The sequence below is a fragment of the Epinephelus fuscoguttatus genome, linkage group LG6 (genome assembly GCF_011397635.1).
Source record: "Epinephelus fuscoguttatus linkage group LG6, E.fuscoguttatus.final_Chr_v1".
Lineage (NCBI taxonomy): Eukaryota > Metazoa > Chordata > Actinopteri > Perciformes > Serranidae > Epinephelus > Epinephelus fuscoguttatus.
In genome coordinates, this window is record NC_064757.1 from 41,313,660 (window position 1) to 41,335,276 (window position 21,617).

At 43.0% G+C, this 21,617-nt stretch overlaps 2 protein-coding genes across 2 annotated transcripts in view; both read left to right on the forward strand.

Moving 5' to 3' along the window:
• The window catches only part of cds1 (CDP-diacylglycerol synthase (phosphatidate cytidylyltransferase) 1), a 453,066-nt gene that overhangs the window by 252,376 nt on the left and 179,073 nt on the right, over window positions 1–21,617 (forward strand). The window lies entirely within an intron of this gene.
• LOC125890122 (uncharacterized) lies at window positions 15,466–20,197 on the forward strand. Its single transcript, XM_049578606.1, has 3 exons — window positions 15,466–15,583; window positions 17,276–17,914; window positions 18,236–20,197. The coding sequence occupies exons 1-3, from the start codon at window positions 15,535–15,537 to the stop codon at window positions 18,742–18,744; spliced, it is 1,197 nt and encodes a 398-aa protein (XP_049434563.1). The 5' UTR covers window positions 15,466–15,534; the 3' UTR covers window positions 18,745–20,197.

The window sequence follows — 21,617 nt, forward strand, 5'->3', positions numbered from 1 at the left end:
AGCGCATTGTGTTCCCAGCAACAACACGCAGAGGGAAGCTTGCATCTGCTCAGCCAAAGAAGATGCTTTCAATGTTTACATCTTGTGCTGTCACAAGCATAAGCCTCTCAATCATGAGTAGATGCACGTTTCCTTCTGCATGGTTGGTGGTTGTAGTTTGTTAGAAAGAAAATAGTTCCTACATAAAACTGCTCACAAGAAGGTCTGTGGATTAACATGTGTAACCAGGTCATGATTTCTAGAAAGAGACATTGCTATTGAGTTTTTCAAATTATTTTTTGCGTTTTGAGCACCACAAGCTGAGCGCCATCTTGTTCCATTATACTGGAGATAAGGCAGACATCTCTACGGCCGATATCTCCAACACTCTGCAACTCGCACCAAAACAATCTAGACTGATAAACAGCACTACAGGTGAGAGGAAAACTTTGTATTTTTGATTTTGGGGTGAACTGTCCCTTTAAACTCACACCATCTCAGCAATGTATTTTGAGGTTTCTACCATTTTCATGGGGCGACTTTTTCCTTACCCACTGTGAGGGTCCAAGGACAGAAGGATGTCGTATGTTGTGAAGCCCTCTAAGACAAATTGTGAGTTGTGATATTGGGCTTTATAAAGAAAATTGAACTGAACTGAAAAACATATACTGTATGATATCCCCAAAATATTATTTTCATTTCGTCCGTATCCCATCTTTAAGTTCAGCTACAGTGTGAGGTGACATATCCAAACAAAATGTCAATTTTTGCTTATCGTTCAAATGCAGTGCTGAAGATGTGTCACAGAAAGGTCAGTGCCTCCAAGTCCAGCAGTTGAGACCCCTTGGGATGCCACAAGAATAATCAGGTGGTGTTTCGAGATGATTTATGGTGTTTAAATTTACATATACTACGTATATATTAGTTTTAAATCTTCGGATAAATTCTTTAACCTGTAAAAAACTAAATGTTTGTGCCACTTCCCAGGAATGATGGAGTAAAACTAAATGTCATCATACGCACTGTTTATCATTCAGCGTGTTAATGTTGGCAGGGTTTTCAAAGCATTGCAAGCTGCAGAAGTTGAGAGCTGTTGCTCTGGTTTTACTTAATGTTACTTGCCTTCAGTTAACTTTTGCCCTCTTTTCGTGGACTTTGATCTGCACGGCTGTCTGCTTCTTATACGTTCAAAGCCATAGGAGCAGCTCTCCCAGTGGCCCAGTTTTTACTGTTATATAAGCACATTCTTGGTTCAATTGGAACCAGCAGCCCCTTCACGTGGTTTCGATCAGCTGTGCTCAGATTATTAGCTGTTGATTGACAGTAGTTGGGGGGTTGGATGTGGGCGAGGTGGCTGTACGGGGAGGTAGGGAGGAGAGGGGCTCCTCTTGTGTGGTCGGGATCAGTTTACCAGAAGAAATGCGGACGCTCGTCTGCACTGTGAAAACAGTCCGAGCAGTGAAACGCCACGCATTCCTTGGCCACCAAAAGGGGGTCGCCCTGGTGACTTAGGTGGGATGCGTTCCTCGCAATCCCTGGGATCCAAGAGCAAGGGGTGCGGCGGGGTCTGATGCTGGAATCTGGAGCACTGAATTCAGAGAGTTTGAGTTTCCCAAATACCTCTCTGTGAAGAGTCGTTTGGTGGTTTGCAGGTCAAAATGCATCTATCAGTTAACACTGAGCCAAAGGTGATCGAAGTTCACTCAACGTTAGACATTTAAATGCATTAACAGATGTTTTTATCCAAAGCGACTTACATCCAAATTATACTGTCCGTATCTGCTTGGCTGCGAGGGTCAGAGTGACAGACATGTTGTTTTGTGCCGACGTCCACAAGGACTGCAAACTCTGACAAATGTGAAAACATTTGTGAATGCAGCCACCCACTGTGGTATAAACAGAGCACGTCTGGGCCCAGTGTCTTGCTCAAGTAAATTTTGGCATGTGCACAGAAGGAGCCGAGGACCAGCAATAGATACGCTATTACAAGTAAAAGGCAATATTACAAAGTACTTTGAGCAAAATGTACTTCAGAGTTGTTGAATGGTGTTGGTGTAATTTTACCAGTGCATTAATGTGTCGACATTTTAAAGGGTCAGTTTGGTATTTTTCAACCAGGACCCTTTTTCCATGTTTTTGTGTTTATGGGAACAGCTAATTGATCCAGTGTGGAGCAAGAGGGCTGCAAACAGCAGCCGCGAAACAGGCCTCAATGCAACCATTCAGGGCATGTCTGCACCATCAATTTACAGCCACTAAAAGTGCTCGTTTTTGTCACTGACAGGCTCAGACTGTTGCTCTAAGTGTCTGACAACATTATGGAAAGGATTGCTACAGAGATAGACCTTTGTGTTAGAGTAAAATCTGTTTTGTTTAACCAGAGATGGCCTTAAAATCGCCATCGCCAAGCAGACCAGACTGCAGCTCTGGTTTGGTTGAAACAAATCCTTAATTCTTCCAGGTAGAAGTGAAAATATGTTGACTATATACACAATAGAATGACTGTTTATTTAAATGGAGTCTGGGTTTGGTGATAGCAGTTTAGGGGCTGTGTCTTTAAAGAAATGGTCCTTCTCTGTAGAGATCTTTCAACCTGAGCTTGTCAGTGGCAAAAATAAGCACTTTTAGTGAATGATAATATGCTCTTATAAATATTTACGTTGTAGCCTGTTTCACCACTGGTGGTTCTCACTCCGACCTCGTCACATATCAGCCTTTGGCCGTGGACTTTCCATGTCCAGATATGACATGAAAGGTACCCTGGGTGTGTCCGCTTGTTGAGGTTCTGGGACACCATGTCAAGTTCTGCCTGTTACATGCATTGTCTTCTTTCAAAATACACTTTGGTTTTCACAGGAATTTAACATTTGCATACATTCTCTTTCAAAATAAACACACTATGTTGGTACAACAACGCAAATTTAAGGTTTTTTTTTCCTTCAACAACTGAAGCATGTGGTTGGGTTTAGGAAAAAACACGAACACCGCTCTCCAGGGTGAAAGTCAGTGTTTGTTGGGCCCCTCCACCACCCCTCTCACCTGCCCTACTCAGGCTTTCACCATCATAACTTTCGTTCTTGTGCCACCACGTTTCCTCACGGCAACTGGCCATGTACCATACCGACTTCAAAGGACGGCTTTTTCATTGGTGTCTGATGCAGCAAGTCACTTCCCAAGCGCTGGATTTCGACGACTTCAGAGTGAGATTAGGTTGTCAAGACTGGACCAATAAGTCACTTAGACACAAAAACGTGAGAAAATAGTGCCCAGGTTGGAAAATACCAAACTCACCCTGTAATAGTGAAGCTGGTGGAGCTAGTTTTAACCACTTATATGCTGTGGTAGCTTCATCCATAACAAAAAATTGGGATTGTATCAGCTGGTCATAGATTTTTGTGTGGAAAATATTAAACTTTTAAGGAACTAGTAACGACAGCTGTTGAAAATGAAATCTAGTGAAGTAAAACACAGTATTTCTCTCTAAATGCAGAGGAGCAGAGGTAAAAAGAGGTATAACATGGAAACTTGTACGGTCCTTGAGCCAATGCACTTATAGTGTTGTCAACCACTGCTTTGTTCAGTCTAATGTAGGTCAGTTTTTAACCTCGATATCTATTTTTGTTGATCTAGATATTGGCATATATATCTACAGGCTATTCTTACAGAAGCAGTGTTACAGACAATGACCGAGGGTCCATTGTAAAATGCAGGCCGCAGTGTTCTTGATTCAAGACCCTTCAGACATCATTAACCACAGACGATGTGCTGTCTCAGCTGCAGGCCACCACAGCAGGTCGACGGTGCCCATGCATGACAAGGGATTCATTCATTCAGCTGTTTACATGTTCAATCCCTTAGTCTGCCTCGTCTTCACAGCACAGTGTCACGCCGACCAGCCCTGTGATGTAACCGGCGAGCTCTTACTCTTAGGCTTATAGACAGACAGTGGACAGAGGGCGCTGACCGACATTTACCATTTATGCAAAGGATCACGCAGCGTTCTCTTACGTAAGAATGCTCAACCTTTTTTGGTAAAAAACAACTCTGTGGAATGTGACGATTCCTCTACGAGCACAAATATGTGGAACAACACAGTTTGAGGTATTTTTGGAGTCTTTTAACTCTTTGTTCCACTTTTAGCTCGTCAGTTCCTGTTTGAGGCTGCAGCCCGTGCAAACAAAGGAAGAAGGAATTCAAGGTGGAAATGCCCGTGGAGTTACACGGATTTGCAGATGACTGTGACTCAAATAAGGCGTACAGGAAGCGTGGGGTGTGACTGAAGACAATTTTAGCTTTTCATGCTGATAAACAGAAAGGTGCACCGATGCCTGGCTGCGACCTACATGTGGATGATCTTCACAGTGTAGCTCTGAAGAAATCTGTGTCACATCCAGTTTGTGCCAAAGCCAAACGTTAACCCCACACTTCCACACATCATCTCTTGAGCTTCATCCCAGATAGATCTGTGTTGTTGAATATATTACAGTGGACGTGATGTTTTTCTCATACGGCATCTGGTGCTCGTAGGATGTGTTTTGAAGCGCAGATGCTCCGCCATAAGTTCGCTGTTGGTCAGCGTGGCCTCTGCAAATTGGTGGCTACTATAAAAATGCAAGCAAATTAGAGGGCGACCAGGCATGAGACCAAGAGTTCTGTAATTCATTTGAGACTCTGGAGAGAAGCTTTGAAAACAGAGGGGCTCGCAGATCCACATCACAACAGCTCTCAAGCCCACTTTTATGGCTGATAAATGACCTGCCGTGGTTCCTCCATGTGTGTTTTGAAATTCTGTGGTTCAGCATCCCACCCTGGTTCAGAGGCATGTGCTCTGCAGCTGCAAATCTCAGCTATAGGGGAACATTTTCTGCATGGGTTGCTGTAATATCAACAAGAGATAATGAGCTTATGATTACCAGCAAAAGACGTGAGATTCCCAGTGTTCTGTCAAAAACATCCGCAAATAGCCATCGACACGGACTCAACTGAATGCCAAAGGTCTCAGTTCTGTTTTGTCTCTGTAGGGCTGGAAATAGGCCTAGTTCATTTATGTCCATTTCAAACACTGTAAACGCCACTGCCCTCATATTTCCATGCGTACTTTATGATGGCACACAACAACAAATGAGGCAACAGAGGACGAGCACGAAATAAGGTCTGTGTGGCCATTGAATACATCCTAACATCCTTGATCTCCGGTTTTACTGCACAAAGTACAGAAGGCTCCGTCGGTCTCAGTCTATGTATCTAACATTGAGCATAAATGAGCCCTTACTGCTCACCAGTACGACCATGATACTGAAGGATCTGCTAGCTGCAACTGATACCTGCTGGATCGCTGGTGATCTTGGTCAACATTAGTCTTAAAGAGGCTGTGGCACACTGATTATTTAAGATAGCACGAAGGTATCCACCCGTATCACTGATGTCATGCTAGCTTTTCAGGAAGGGGGTTAAATAAAGTGCAACACACACTGCCGCTGGCGCGAAGCTGTGGCCGCCAAATGCCGCCCCCCAACACACACTGGCAGCGGTGTGCAGTGGCACCGTCGACACTAAAGTGTATTTCCCACCCCAGCCCGCTAGGTGGCTGTACCTACACTAGTTGCCAACGGTTGCCAACTGCTAGTAACAGAAGAAGAAGAGGAAAGACATTGAGGCAACAATAACTTGGATTTCACGGGTGAGTTTCTTATCAAAATCGTCTTATTAAAAATTTGAAAAACTTAATAACGTTAAGCATCCAGATACCCCTTTGAAAGCTGCAACCAGAATTGATACTGCGGCGGCCGAGGCGTACATAAAAGGCTTTTCTCGCAGTGCCGGCTGCGCTGGAAATAGAGCAGTGGGCTGAAGCAGAGCGGCGCCGTGCCGCATCGACCGGCGCCGGTGTGGGTTTGTTCATAGAATATAATGGCGTTTTGACGGGCGGAAACGGGCAGCATTTTGACGTGCGGCGTATGGCGGCGGTGTGTGTTGCACTTGACGTTCCAGAGTTTGTCTTAAATGCTATATTGTAGGCAATTGGACTTGCTTGAGTATCTTGAAGACGTTTCACCTCTCATCCAAGAGGCTTCTTCAGCAAGTCCAGTTGCCTACGTCATAGCACTTGAGATTGCAATGACCTGGATGACGAGAATTTTCACCCACCTGTTCCAAAGTTGGAAAAAAAATGGCATGGGTCCCTTGACCTCTCACCTTAAGATATCTGAATGAAAATGGCTTCTTTGGGTACCCACGAGCCTCCCCCTTACAGACATGCTCACTTTATGCTAATCTCATGCAGTTTGGCAGAAAGAGATCAGAACTTTATGCTAATGTCAGGCAGTTTTTTGCATGCAGTATAATGTATTTGTGCCGCTTCTAAAAATGGTGTATTTGAATATTTTGCATACAGAGGTCCCTAAACAGTCTTGGATTTGCATGAATTGGGTTTGACTGCGAAGCTGAGACCCACTTGTATTCATGTGTGATGATGTTAGTCCCTATAGTAGCCACTTTACTGCAGTGAGACCATTTTTATGCCCTCACGCTGGTGATAGCTGAGGCCAGAGGCATTATGTGGTCGGGTTGTCCGTCCATCTGTCCCATTCTTGTGAACGCGATATCTGAAGAACACCTTGAGGGAATTTCTTCAAATTTGGCACAAACGTTAACTTGGACTCAGTGTGTCAGTGTGACCTCACAAAACTGGACAAAACTCAAGAATTCATGTGCTAATTATGACAAAATTTCACACAAATGTCTAACAGGATAAAATGATGATGTGATGACATTTTATATCCAAAAGGTCAATGGTCAACTTCACTGTGACATCATAATGTTCTGCAGAAACACTTTTCTGGCCGTTACTCAACGTCTTAACTCAGAAACAGAAAGGAAGACATTTGGTCAGACACTGAAATGTGACACTTATGTTGACACTGTGCTGGCTGAATGGATCTTCTGTGCCGTCAGGTTGAAGATGTGTGTGAAGAATCCACGTTTTAGAAAATGTAGCCTGTTTGGTGCATAGTCAATTATCATGGCTACGTGTGACCTTTAGAATAACTAAACTAAACTTTACAGCCACAAACTAGAGACCTAAAGCATCCGGAGGATGTTTGGCTCTCATAGTTATATTGACAATAAGGGGGTTTCTCAACAGTTTCCAGAACAGAAGTGATCCCCATCACATTGCAGAAAAATGCAGTTCTTACAGGAATCTCCAAATGTCAAAAGTTTTTGATAGAAATTCACAGCATGGGATTTTTACGGTGTTCCTCAGGGTATTGGTCTCTTAATGTGGTATTTTGGAGGGATTTCTGACCATTTTTATTAATTCTCAAGTTGTCAAAAATGCTTAAAATGTCCACCAAAAATTGTGTAACTACTTTTGAGACATAACTGAGCTTGGAAGTGGCCATCAAATGCTTCCATCAAAGTGTTCCAAGCCCTTTTAAAAGTTCAAAAGGCACCTAACCAAAACACGTTTACTACATTTGTGTGACTAGAAAAGTACTGAGTGGCATTTTAAATTAATCTTCAGTTTCCCAGCTTTTGGATGTTGTATATCACTTCTGTTTGACAAATGATGTTGACCTCTGTAGTGTGTCTCAGAGGGTTTATAAAGTGGCCATTCAGGCTGTAAATAGCACTGAATTAAGACTTGTAGAAATGCACTGGGTTTGATTGGTGGGCTCTCGTTACTACAGATGCTGGTGAGGATATAAAACATGATCCTCTGTGTATGTTTTCATATTTATCCACCTTACCCTATGTGCCGACATTTGTGGCTCAACGGCACCGCAAACTGCACATTCAAGGCTCTCAACAGATGCTCAGTTTCACCAGAGTTTCAAAAGCAACATATAATTTCTTTCAGCAGGGGCAGTGATTGTGACAGCGCGGCAGTGAAACACACAGGAGAAAATACAGGGCATGGTTCTTTTTTCCAAAGTGACTGCACTTACAAGGCTGTGCACCAAGCATGTTTCTTTATTTTCTGAGTTAGCTCAGGGATGGCTGATGCTTTGACTTGTTGAATGTGGATGTTAGAGTTTAAAAAAAACCTCCCAGTGTACTGCAGCTTGTCAGTCTGCAGGAGCGCTCGCAACGCCGGCTCCAGTTCACATCACTCTGATTCTTAGGGGGCCACGAGCTGAAAAAAAAAGCCCAGATTCCACGAATTGCTGCACTGCTCCCATGTTGAGTCTTTGTTTGTGTCTGGTGTGAAAGTTTGCGAATCACTGATCTAAACAACTCGACTGCTGCTGGTTGTCAGGAGACATGAAAGGGTTGGAAAATGGAGCCGTGCCAAAGAGCTGCATGCAGGCAGGCAGGGATCCTGAGCCTCCACAGTGGGACACCTCAGTTCTCCTGCAGCCTCAGCTGACGTAACCGCTCTCCAGCGTGCGAGCCGTCTGTACCTCACCTTACCTCGCTGTGTGCTCGCTGACCTGGTTTTCTGCACTACAAATCACAGTGGGAGAAGATCTACAGCCTGTCTCTCCCCTTTGAGGGCGGGAACGAAGACAACCCAGAAGTGGAGACAGTGCAGGCTCTGCACTTATTGATTTATTGCGGTCATATATTAAAAGCCTGGCTCTTTCTTTTACAGACTCTTTTGTATTGCCCCTCTCCTGAAGTCCAAGAGTACAAAGACTGATAATTAGAGCTTTTCCCGCACCACGAAGATCACAGGTTTGACCCTCGTAGCACCAAAGTGTCCACCGGGAATCCTCCTTTATCCCTGGTTACGCTACAGTTTGCTGAGGGGTCAGCTAGCGGTCTAAGTTGTAAAAATATGCAAAAATCCTGGATGTCATTCCCAGTCATGCTGTACCTCGTCCCCACTGTCTCCAAACCAGTCTTCATTAATATTAATAAGCTACTGTTATTAATGATGTAATCAGGAAAGATGTGTCCAGCTCTTGACCCTGACAGTCCAGGTGTGTGTCGACTCGTGAGTATGTTAGAAAGCATTTGCCAGCCTTTCTTTGCACGTGTGTGTGTGTTTGTGTGCATGCCTGGAAGTGTCCATGTGAGAGAGGAGTGTGTGATGTTCCTCAGCAGGCCAGCGGGGAACAGCCCGGAGGCATGTGTGAGTAATGAGATGAATGTCCAGCCGACTGTCTCAGCTCCCCTCTTCCTCTGTAATTACCTATGCTGTGGCGGGCTCATCATTTGTACATGTTGTAGTGTGTGTGTGTCCCGAGCAGGCAGCGCTGCGCATTGTGCTGTGAAGAGCACCCTTTATCTCAGCCTGCAGTTCCAGGGCTCATGGCTGTATGTCCAAAATTGAAGCTAGTTTTCAGGCCTGTCGGACAAAGTGTCCCCGACCTATTGGTAGGGATAGTAGAGCTGTTCAGAGATTGACACATTTAACAGACTGACATTTATCCTACTTTTCTGTCCAGAAATAATCCCAAGATAATGAGAAACTATTGTGTATTTTTATTTGTGTTTCTACTACAACTGAAGAACTGTGAAACAAAGGCAAAGATAAATAATGCAAAGAAACTGCCAGAAAAAATGTTGGCACCGTACGTTTCTGCAAACCAGGGATACATTACATTTGTACGTTATCATGTAGTGGATACATTAAAACTTTATGTTTCAGAAACACTGTGGATAATGTGGGTTTTAAGCACAAAAACCACTTGGTTACGATAAGGAAAAGATCACGTTTTGGCTTAACATACACACTTTTCAAGGCACTATCCCCGTTGGAAACTGGGGTACTCCAGCTTCCTCCCACAGTCCAAAGACATGCAGGTTAACTGGTGACTCTAAATTGTCCGTAGGTGTGAATGTGAGTGTGAATGGTTGTCTGTCTCTATGTGTCAGCCCTGTGATAGTCTGGTGACCTGTCCGGGAACTGCCCCTTGGTCCGACCACATTAAACTCATTGTTCTGAAGTCCGTTCCGAAATCATCATGATGCCCTGTGGTTAAGGTCTGGTTAGGTTTAGGCACAAAAACCACTTGGTTAGGGTCCGGAAAAGATCATGGTGTGGGTTAAAATGAAAAAGAAAGTGACAAACACATAAACCGTGAGCCTGCTTCGCCTGAAGCCTTTCCCAGCTGACCCAGAGCCAGTCGTGGCGCACCATTAAGGTAGAAATACGCCCACCGAGAGCCGTTCAGCACCGCGGACTGTCAGACTAATGGGATGTCGGACCAATGACATGGACCCACCTGTCCAGGGTGAACCCTGCCTCTCACCCAGTGTCAGCTGAGATAGGCTCCAGCCCCCCACGACCCCCTCAAGGACAAGCGGTAACAGAAAATGAATAAATGGTCTCGAACAGTAGTCTGCAGCCTGGCAGGTGTCTCGCCAAGGTGTCACGCATCCACCATCTCCTCTACCTCTTGATGGCAAAGTCAGCTCATATACTACATCACTTTAGACACTATATGCTAACATTTTCTTGTGGTGACTGGGCCACAAATGGATAACAGAGCTTTGTTTGACCTGCATTCATCTTCTTCTTCTAACCGCTTCATCCTCTTGAGGGTCGCGGGGGGGGGGCTGGAGCCTATCCCAGCTGACACTGGGTGAGAGGCAGGCTTCACCCTGGACAGGTCGCCAGACTATCACAGGGCTGACACATAGAGACAGACAACCATTCACACTCACATTCACACCTACAGACAATTTAGAGTCACCAGTTAACCTGCATGTCTTTGGACTGTGGGAGGAAACAACATCAAATTGTTCTTTGTAATTACTGGAAATGAAACATGATGAGACAGAGAGAGTCTGAAAACTCCAGAAAAGTCTCCAAAGTACCAGTGTGTTCCTGTTATCGATCTGGTTTAGACTCTCTGGTTGTGCATTGGTGATTTAAATGTCTATAACACTGAAAGTAATTCTTTTCCCAAGTCCAGATATCGATACCGGTGACAAACAGTGCAGCAACCACCACTACTAACTCCACCCTGATAGTCCCTGGGCCACAGGGAAGTCCCATTACAGCACCAGTGACTTCCTGGGAAACTCAGTCCCTTGAACCAAAACTAAGACTTGTAGTTGAAACCGGACAGTCGAACCCATCTTCCAGTGTAACGAGGACTTTTTCACATGCTCTTGTATTCCCCTGTGTGTTCCTGTGCCAATTTAATACACAGTATGCTTAAAATTCCCCACTGCCTTTTCTTTTAAACTCACACTTCCTCATTGTGAGATCATTCAGGAGCACTGAACCAACAGGGCAGCGATGATTTCAGAGTTTCTGTTCTGTTCTCACTTTCTGGTGCTGAGTTTAGCTCATCTGTCATCTGACCCCTGGAGGAAATGAAGGTCTCCGTTTGGGTTAATTGTTGTAGTTTGTATTCACGCTGCCTGCAAAGTCAGAATGTTACAGGAACACTAAACTGTATTAACGTAACTTCTGGTATTTAACTGATAATTGGATGAAGATGATCACTTACTGTATAACCAGAAGGAAACAACTTCTCTAGTTCTAAAGTACACCTCCTTGTGCACATTATAAGTCTTATTTACTTGCCATTATCTTGTTAGCTTGTCAGCATATTTGAGAGTGAGCATGGTTGCGTGAGGTTTTGAGGTCAGAGTTGGTGAAGTTTCTCTGACTTTGCAAGTTGGAAATCCAACTGGCTAAGGGGCATTCCAGTCAAAATTTCCAACTTGAAACGCAGAAATTCTGATTTTCCAATGCAAATGGAGTGCACCATAATCACATCTGAAACACACATTCTGCAGCAGGGGTGTGTGTAGGATTTTAGGACATTTGGGGCTTAACCCAGACCTCTGTAGGGGGGCCCTCTGCCAGGAATTTCTTTTCATTAACAAGCTCTATTTTGATGCTTTTTTATGCACTCTTGCATCTCACTTACCTTTAAAACCATTTTTTTAAATTTAATTTTGCAGATTAATTATGAATTGTGGTGTTAAATATATTAGTAGTCGTTAGTAATTAGTATTAAGTAGAAACAGAGTACTTTGCAACTGCTATCATTAAAATTTAGGGAATTCTGAGGTGCTTTTACCTGAGTATTTCCATTTTATGCCACTTTATACTTCTACTCTAATTACTCAGCTGTATATAAAGCATTTAAAATGAGCTCCGCTGTTACTAGCTGCAACTTTAAAGTGATTACCGGCAACCACAAGAAATGCACAGCTTCAATGACGCAGAGGACTCAAAACGGTATCTTATCATTTTTTGAGAGCTTTAATGCATGAACGAAATAACACATTATTAGTTCCCATGCTTTTTTCTTCCATTATAGTGCCTAGTCTTATTTTTTTTTAAACATATATATACAGCCTATTTAGAGCTATTTATAAACCATTCTGGGCTGAATCCTCACCCAGGCCTAACAACGCCGCTGTACTTAAGGAAAAAATCCTAGTGTGACAGCGATTAAGAGAAGTGTTGAAAATGACTTTAAAACAAACTGTTACATATGGCGTGCACTGCAACACTTTAAGGAGGTGTAGACAGAAGCAAATGGGCTCTAACTGTAAATGACACATGCATTCTCTTTTGAGATTACTGTTAAACTCATTCCAAGTCACTCTACGACAGAACAAAGGCTAAAAGCTCAAAATGCAAATGTCACTGCAGGAAAGCAGACTGAATCTGCATTAGCAGCACTTTAGAACTACCCCCCGCTAATTGCTGTGTTTGTGGATGAAAGACTGAGGAGGTGAACCAGTGAAATAGAAGGAGGGACACCAGAGATCTTAATGCGCTCAGCAGACATCCAGAGAATGCACAAGACGAGCCATTAGCACCTCACTGCCTCTTTAGGAGCCGTTTCCCCTGAATGGGTCCCTCTTCTTATTCGAAGTTGAGATGAATTCGCGGCCTCTGGGGAGACATCTTGATGACACGGGGGACAGCTTTGAATACAAGTGTGACTGGGCCCAAAATGCACTGAAGAAGCATTCGGACAGGAGTGCTTGATTCAAGTTCTGTTGGTTATTTTTTTAGACAGCATTGAGGAATCACAAGAAGCGTGACGGTTGTGACTATTGACATGGCCTCTACCATGACCAAAAACAAAGGCATTGGGAGCGCTTGATAAACAATAACCAAATAGCCAAAACATGGTAACAATCATTTACTGTCTCTATTATACAGCAGCTGATATTGTCTTCTGGGTAAGTAGCTCCTGGACCGCATTCTTTTCCCGTTTGCGGACATTTTCGGCCACTGCTCTTCTTTTCTAAGTTAGCTGCTAACTGCTAAGAGCTACTTTTTAAATCTCGCGCAGTGAGTCACACACATAACTTGTCAGTCAAAATGTCACACCTGTGCCCTCCATGATCAGTGCTGTTACTACCTTTGATGCCATCTTAAAGGTGAGACAACTCTGTCCCCTTGTACAGAGATTTTACCTTTTTTATAAAACGCTGAGGCTGCATAAAGGCGTGAAATTCCCGCCTTGAAGGACTTCTGGTTCTGGCGAAACATGTGAGGACACTTCCTTACTGAGCTCCTCGCCTGAACTGCTACATTTATTGACTTAATTTATCTCTCGCCAAAGCTACGGGACGGCCAAGTCACGCACGCAAGGGTCAAGTATATAACCACTTTTGACCCATGGTCGAGGAGAAATGAGCAAGAAAAAGACCAACGAGGCTAATGCTAGCTCACTTGCTAACACACAAACTGTGCAGGCTGGGGAGATGGCCATCCTCCGTGCTAACGAAACGTTGAGGGACGAGCTACTCGCTAAGATAGAGGAGAAGGCCGACAGTGCCGTGATTAACCAACTAAAACGAGAATTGCAACAGGCCACCAAAACAGCAAAAGCTGACAACATAACATTGGGAGGGCAGGCAGCTTCATTGGAAGCGGCCACAAGCGACCGCTCAGACTTTATCACAGGCCTTGAGAAAGACATGTCAGCAAATTTCCCGCCTTGAAGAGGCAGTGTAAAAGGGGCTATTGATTACGCCCCCTGGAAATTGAAAATGGGGAAAATGAGGTTCCAGACTAACTCACGTTTACGTGTACTTGGTCCCAAGTACAATCTGAGTATAAGTGCATACAAGTGCACTAAACAGGATCTCAACTGGTATTTAAACAAAAAAATAACAGTGTGTAAAGATATAAAAATACAAGGGGCTGCTGTTTACCGGGTCACACACTATGTCTGATTGCAGGGTAAACAGTAGAATTACATTGTTCTCATTACAAAGGAATGTACCCTCAAATGTATTTGATTGCCCCTCTGCATTGCGTTGCACGTCTGTTGGCGTGGGACTGAGCTGTGCCAAAGGTTGAGCCAGGTTAAACTTTTCTAGCTTTATAACTCTGCGTGTATTTTGCCTGAGGCCTCAGCCTCGGCACCCCACTGTGTCTGTCTCTTTGAAATGAATGAGGTGGCTGCATTTATTCATGCATCGCTGTTGTCTGCGTGAACACAGACGTGGTTGTGTACCATATATGACATATATCTTAACCCCCCCCCCAATTACCCAGCCCCCACTGCTGCATGTGTGTCATCTCTACATCTCTGTAATATGTGACATCCAATTGTGTGACTATAATTTCAACACCTGATCATAAACCACTGGAAGAATAAATAAGAATAAACATATGCAGGAAACTTATCACATTCCACACCACGGCTTTGTTAAGGGTTGTATATTATATTGACAAAAATTTATGGAGCACTTTTTTGAATAAATATTGTACAACATACAGGTCCTTATGAATGTACTGCATATTAAAAAGCAATGAATATGTGATGTTAAACTCATCGTATCCTTCATAGATACAATAACATGAAACTTTAATAATCCCAGAGGAGATATAAATAATTATAGAATCTGTAAAGATAAGATATAGGGCAAATGGGAACATTGCAGATTGGGGCTGTATATATAATGTAAGAATCTATGATACATTTTCAGTACTATATGTAAATGAGTATTATGGGGAAGATATTATAGCAATATTTCAGTGTGTGCAATAATAGTAGAAGAGACAGTTTTTATTTATATTTATTTATATTTCTCGTGTCAGAACTGTCATTATACATTTTTTAATTGTTATGTATATATATTTGTGGTATCTCTCTTTTTTTAAAAAAATAAATATTTCTAATAATAAAATTAGATGTATAGATATATTATAATATTTCTTTTTTTATTTTTACATAATATTTGTGATTATCAGAGTAGATGGTCATGGAACTGATTTAAAAAAAATAGGGGGAAAAGGGGGAAATCTATGTCAGCCAAAATAAGGGAAAAAATAAAACATTTAATAGAAAATGAATAAATAAAGATACAAATTATAAAAATTACAACATGAAAAATACAAAACAAACTTGATTTAAAAGTGAACCATTATTTTTAGGGTTAATTTGTACATTTTTACAGAGTTGAGCATATTTATATTTTATATTTTTAAGGGATTTACAAAACATCAAGAAGATGGATGGTGTTTTATGGTTTTTGCTTTCTGCATGTATTAATATTGTAACACAGCTCTGCAACACGTCACGCGACGTAATACGCTGGACTCGACGTGACCCGGAAGAGAGGAGCGTCGGTGTGTGAGAGGATTGTTTACATTTTCTGCAGCCTGTTAAAATGAATCCTCCGATGATTAACTCGACCAGCTCCGTTTCGACGACCAAAAGTAAGATTTATTTCATCTATCGACGTGTTTGATGTGTTGTTGTTGTGCAGCAGAGAGTCAGAACTAGATACAACAGTCATGTAGCACGTTAGCTAGCTAGCCGCTAACATTAGCTGTGTTACAAAGAGCAGAAACAGCTCTCTGGTGTGTTTAAACTCGTGTATTTAACGTTTAAACCACTCTTTGTTAATTATCCTGCTTAAACATTGACACTCAGAGCCCCTTGAATCGCAGTGTGTGTCTGAATTAGCTTGCTAGCTAACCCTCAACTTTTACCTGGTAGTTAGCTGTCTTGATACATGCAGTGTCAGCTAACAGCTTGCTATCTGGCTAATTAGCAAGCACGAGTAATGTGAGTATATGATACAGGTTAAAATGGACATGCATTTAACGGTGTAGACCTGAAATATGCAGATTTATCAGCACAGTAATGGGATATTTAAGCCAGTTGATAACTGTGTTGGTGAGTTACATACACACTGTGTTATGAATGGAAATTAAATACATTGGACAGCCTTTACCACATAGTTAGGGGTTTGAAAAAACCTTACACACTTATAAAAGTAAGCTGCCAAGGACTGAATTCCTTCCTCTGACTCATGCATCACTGTGACCCAAAATCTTCAGGTTCACATGTCCGTCAGTGTTTTACCTGAGTTGATTTTACAGATTATTTTCCCCCAGTTTGAAACAGTTTTTATATTGTTACTGGTGAAATCAATGCGTGTAGAATCTGGACGAGTTCACCTGCAGTTGCAGTTGCAGTTTAATATGCTACATGAAGAGTAAAGTGATATTGTGCAGTGAAATGTGACTAAAGTGACAATGCGCTGTTTACTTTTCTGGTTATTTCATTCAATGTAAGATCACATAGTTAGATTTTAAAGAATGTTTAAGGATGTGTGATGCCTCATGTATGTATAGCTGCTACTCTGCTGTGGATGCATGCTCTTGTAGTTAGTTAGTTGTTATTTTATTGACACAAACAACAATAAAAATAATATCCCGAAATCATATGCTGAACTAATTATTAAAAACATTAAATGTTAACACCGAACAACACAGAATCCCGTCATTCAGTAGAGACCTGCTGGTGCTCAAATCCTGCAAGACATGCATGTAACATGACTAAGATTCTTCAAGAGTGAGCTCAGTTCAGTTGGGTTTGTCTGTATTTCTCACAGATATGCTGTGTAAGAGGGCACACAATTATATGTTCTTCATTTTGAATCTGTGAGAGGACAAATTATTCTCAGATGGTCGGGATTTATTGCAGGGCTGTTTGACTTAGTACAAACGAATGTGTGATTTTCAACTAGTGCAAAAGTAACATCCCCACACTGACTCAAGTTTTTCTTTTGTTAAATGGACCACAGCTTGATCCTAATTGGATTAAATTGGACTGGATTCAGTTTGTGGTTTGGAGTCAGTGTGCTGGCATTACTTTTTCATTGAAGTTGTTCTCCAACCTTGCACCTACATGTACACGTGCATTTAATTACACTCCCTCTTCTATAGATTGTACAACACCTCGGATTACAGCAAAACATCTCAGGAAGCGATCCTTTGCAAAAATCAAATGAAGTGTCAGTGTTCTCGTGTGTGTCCATTTGATGATGCTTGTCATGAAAATGTTTACAACACCAGCTGTGAAGTTGTTCACTGTATTCAGCTGTGTTTCTGTATGTTCAGGAAAACGAGAGGCCGAGCGCTCGGTTAACTGGACCGTGGAGGAAACTCAGGTGCTGCTGTGCGCCTGGAGCGACGAGCGCATCCAGAAGAGTTTGGCAGAAAACCTTCGCAACAGGCATGTCTTCAAACACCTCTCAGCCCGCATGAGCGAAATGGGCTTCTCTCGGAGTCCACACCAGTGCCGGCTTCGGGTCAAAACTCTGAAGGCTAACTATGTGAGAGCCAAACTGCAGAGGAGCGTTGACAGCTCGCAGCCGTGCACTTTTAAATATTTTGCAGAGATGGACGCTGTGTTGGGCCGGAGGTCAGTGGCAGGGGAAGGAGGGCCCTATTTTGTTTCTACAGAGCGGATGTCAGAGCATCACCTTGACTCCATTGACAGGACAGGAAGTGACCCTCTAGATTTAAATTCTAATACGGAGATTAGTGGACAGCATTTGGCCTCTTTGGGGAGGACAGGGAGACAACGTGTGAGCTCTGTGGAGGTGCGAGGAGGGCGTCTGCTGTGGCAGCTCGACTCCGAAGTCAAGTTGGAGGACAGAGATGATTCAGCAGATGAGTCTGAGTTTAGCAGTACAGGATTCCCACAGCGACACCACGAAGTTTATCTGGAATCATCCATCCATCATGAAATGAGTGGTATGTACTGTGATTATTGTATGAATCATTGAAGGCTAAAAATAACGCCCATCACATAATTTTGTGTGAAGGGAAATACAATGCTGAAAAGAATATGTAGACAACCAGATAATAACCTGACCTCAGACACATGAACATTTTCTCAATTGTGACATTGGTTAAATGTGTAGTTGACAATTAAGGTATGCTTAGGCTGTATTAACACATGTGAAGCAGTTAATTAAAAAGTCAAAACCAGTCACAAACATTCATTTTCTGTTCCTGTATTCCTGTCGTCAGTAATAATCTCATACCTGTACTGTTTTATATCCTGTGTCGTAGGTTCACTAGTAGAAAACAGCTTGAGCACTCCTTCCCCACATGTAGTGCCACCTCCACCTGCAGCTTCTCCTCCTCCTCCTCCTCCCCCTCCTCTCACCCATCCTGCTGCCTTTCCTCTCCCTTCACCCCCAGATCCAAACCCCAACACCCTCCCCACCTCTGGCCACCACCACCCTGAGTCCTCCTGCCTCAAGCACCTGTCGGACTGCTTCCAGCAGCTGGTGTCGGAGACCCGGGGCCTGCTGGTGCAGCTTGAGAGCCAGCGGCAGGAGCAGGCTCGCTGGCACCAGGAGCTCCTGGCTCAGTGGATGCAGAGGGAGGAGCGCCGGCAGAGGGAGACGGCCGAGAGGGAGGAGAGGAGAGAGAAAGCTCGCATGGAGCACGAGATCAGAGTCCTGGAGCTCCTCACCAGTCTAGCCAGAGAACACAGGTGTAAATGTGGAGGCAGCCAGACTGTAGCAGAGGCACCGACAGGTCCAAATCATACCATGAACAAAGGTGGAAATTAAGATGCACCTGCACCAGGTGTTTTTACAGGGGACTGGTATTCAAGCTCAGGTGGAACCAAAGAACAGCACTGATGATGCAGAAACAGCCACATTCAGGGGATTTAGGCCTCAGCCTTGAGTCATACGGAGAGAGATTTCAACCGAATCAGTTTCAGGAAAAGACCCTCAAGAGTCTGTGAGTATGAGATGATGATTGTTGACTGACAACCAGAGGTCAGTCGTGCCCTGAAATCTTAAAGGGCGGCTCCATCTGCGTCCTTTTACATGTGTTTGAAACAGAAACTCTAACTCAGGCGCTACCAAAAAGCAATGACGTAGGTTACAGCGCTGATGCCCTGCTCTCCTTCAACCCCCACAAATGCTGACAGTGTAAGCGTGGAGTGTGAGGAAAGTGTTAGCTTGCAAGATTTGAGTTTGGAGGTGAAACAGGGTGCTATTTCATTGTTGTTAAACATTATTTAACCAGGTGATGACACATTGAGGGTGCTTTCAGACGTACAGTTATCTTGCTTTGGTCTGAATCAGGGACTAATGTTGTTCCAAAGCTGTATAATTGCCTAGAGTTGGTTCGTTTTCTCACGGCAGCATTTACAAGCCGATCAGATCAAATGCCTTGTGCGAGAAAGCTGCTCTTGATTTTAGTAGGAGTACCGCCACGAAAGCTAAGCAGCGCACAGCGCACTGCTTTGGACGTCACGTTAGTTTGGTTCCAAAAGACCCACAATAATACAGACAGACAGAGAGGCAGCAGATAACCAGTAACTCCTTTTGTTATGCGAGGTAAATCTACAGTTTCTGGCAAAGTAGTCTGGTGGCTGTGGACAAGGGCAGTAGCAAACTATATTTTAGCCTCCTAAAAATTACCTCACCTTAAAAAGAATTCAATTTCAGTCTAAGTATATGTTATATTTAGAGTATTTTGACATCTTCACCTTGCCAAGAGAGACAGGGAACTAAAGCTGTTAACTATGCTCTGTTCATAGCTACAAGACTCCTTTGACAGATACAATAATTTTACCTCACAGCACACAGGAGTTGCATCTCCCAGCTACCTCGATAGTTTAGTTTGTTTGTGTTATTGTGTGACTGTCAGAACTGAACTCGCGTAGCATCCACATCAGGGCATGGGTTTATATATACTGTAGCAGTGTTAGGGTTTAGGAAAACAGCATTATGGCGCTAAAACATACAAACTTGGACCAAAATTAGAATTTTCAGATTTGAACACACGAGGAATACTACTGAGAAGCTACAGACTGACGTAAAAACATCAAACAAACAAATGGAGCCGCCCTTTAAAAGAAAGAAATTGCAGTTGAGGTGTGAAGGAGAATTTTGTTCTTTTCTGTGTTTGCTGTTACATCTTTGAAGGCATTTCTACAGTGTCAGTTAATGGCACCAAATGTAAATCAACTGTTTCATGCACTTTTATATAAATTAAAAAATAGATTTTGTCAACCAGTTTCTGTTTTCTGCTGGAATCTGTTTGTCACACAGGCTAGCCTTTTGGTACTAATGTAACAGCCTTAATCTGTACTGAGAGTTGGGAATATTGACACTTGGTAAAGTCTCAACAGCCCAAGTGACGATTTCATCACTTGTGTTAGTGTCACTGTTACAGAGCAATAATGCAACGATAGAGAAGATAATGTCTTAGCTTTAAAGGTGACAGGTATCATTGTGACTCGTTGCTGTCATAATAACCTTAGAAGATTTATATTTTTCTGAAACCTTCAAAGTAATTCAAACTCCTACTTGACCTTCAATTAAAGCTTGAGTTCAACATGCACACTGATCACCTGAACATAAAGCTGTCAGTTAACGTCAATACATCAGATCTACATATATGGGAAATATATTTCTGTCACATAAACAGGACAAGAAATGCAGTTATGTGGTTACAATAATTAGGTAGCCACTGGTATTAATGGCAACAATTACAGGTGACTGTACCGAACTGACTTCAAAGAACTAGCTGCAACGAAAGCCGACTGTTGCTTTGCCTTGTATCACCTGTGTTTCGGCCAAAAATTTGCACATGGACACACTGAAAAGACGACAGCCGAGGGCCAACCAGCACTAGCGTTCTACACCTGTATGAGATGAAATAGCTTTCCACACCAGCAGACGTTGATAGTCTGTATTTGTCATTCAAGAACTGGAAACGGTCTCGATGCTAGTTAGCCAGTTAGCACATTAACAACACAATCCAGAGTTGAAGGAACAGAGTGTTTTTACCGCGCACCAGAAAACAATAACACAAACCATCAGGAAATGTTTCTGCTAAAGAGCTCAGTGGCTAAAGAAAAATAATCTGACCTTATGGACCCAGTTTGTTGTAGCTACACTCCCTCCTGACTTTCGCTTTTTGTTTACTGTCCTCACTTTCGTTTCTCTTCTTGTGCGCTGAGCTGAGCCGAGCCACCAATTAGAGTGATTTCTCTCACTGACGGGCTCCGTTGTTGCCAATGCTGATTCAACATCAAAACAGAAGCTGACGGGGCCGACAGAGGCCAACAGTGTGGGACACACCACATCTATGAGGGTGGCAGACGTTCACCGATGGCCCACTTTGACCAACGATCGACCGTCAGCTTGGTGTGTCACGGCCTCAAGAGTACTGTTTGCAGTGGAAACACTGAACAGATCTGGGGTCTAGGTACATGTTTGTAGGGGTTACTTTTCTGAAGGAACTATACTGAGACTTTTTGGTGGGAACTGGGCTTTGTACTCACGTTACTTTCAGTAACAGTTCCACCTCATCATCAGTCCAAGCAAAGTTATCTCTGGTCTTACTTTTCGCCATTTCTGTAGAATTTTCTAGAGGTAAGCGGCCAATTACAGACAGTCTGTTCCTGTTTCCATCAGCATGC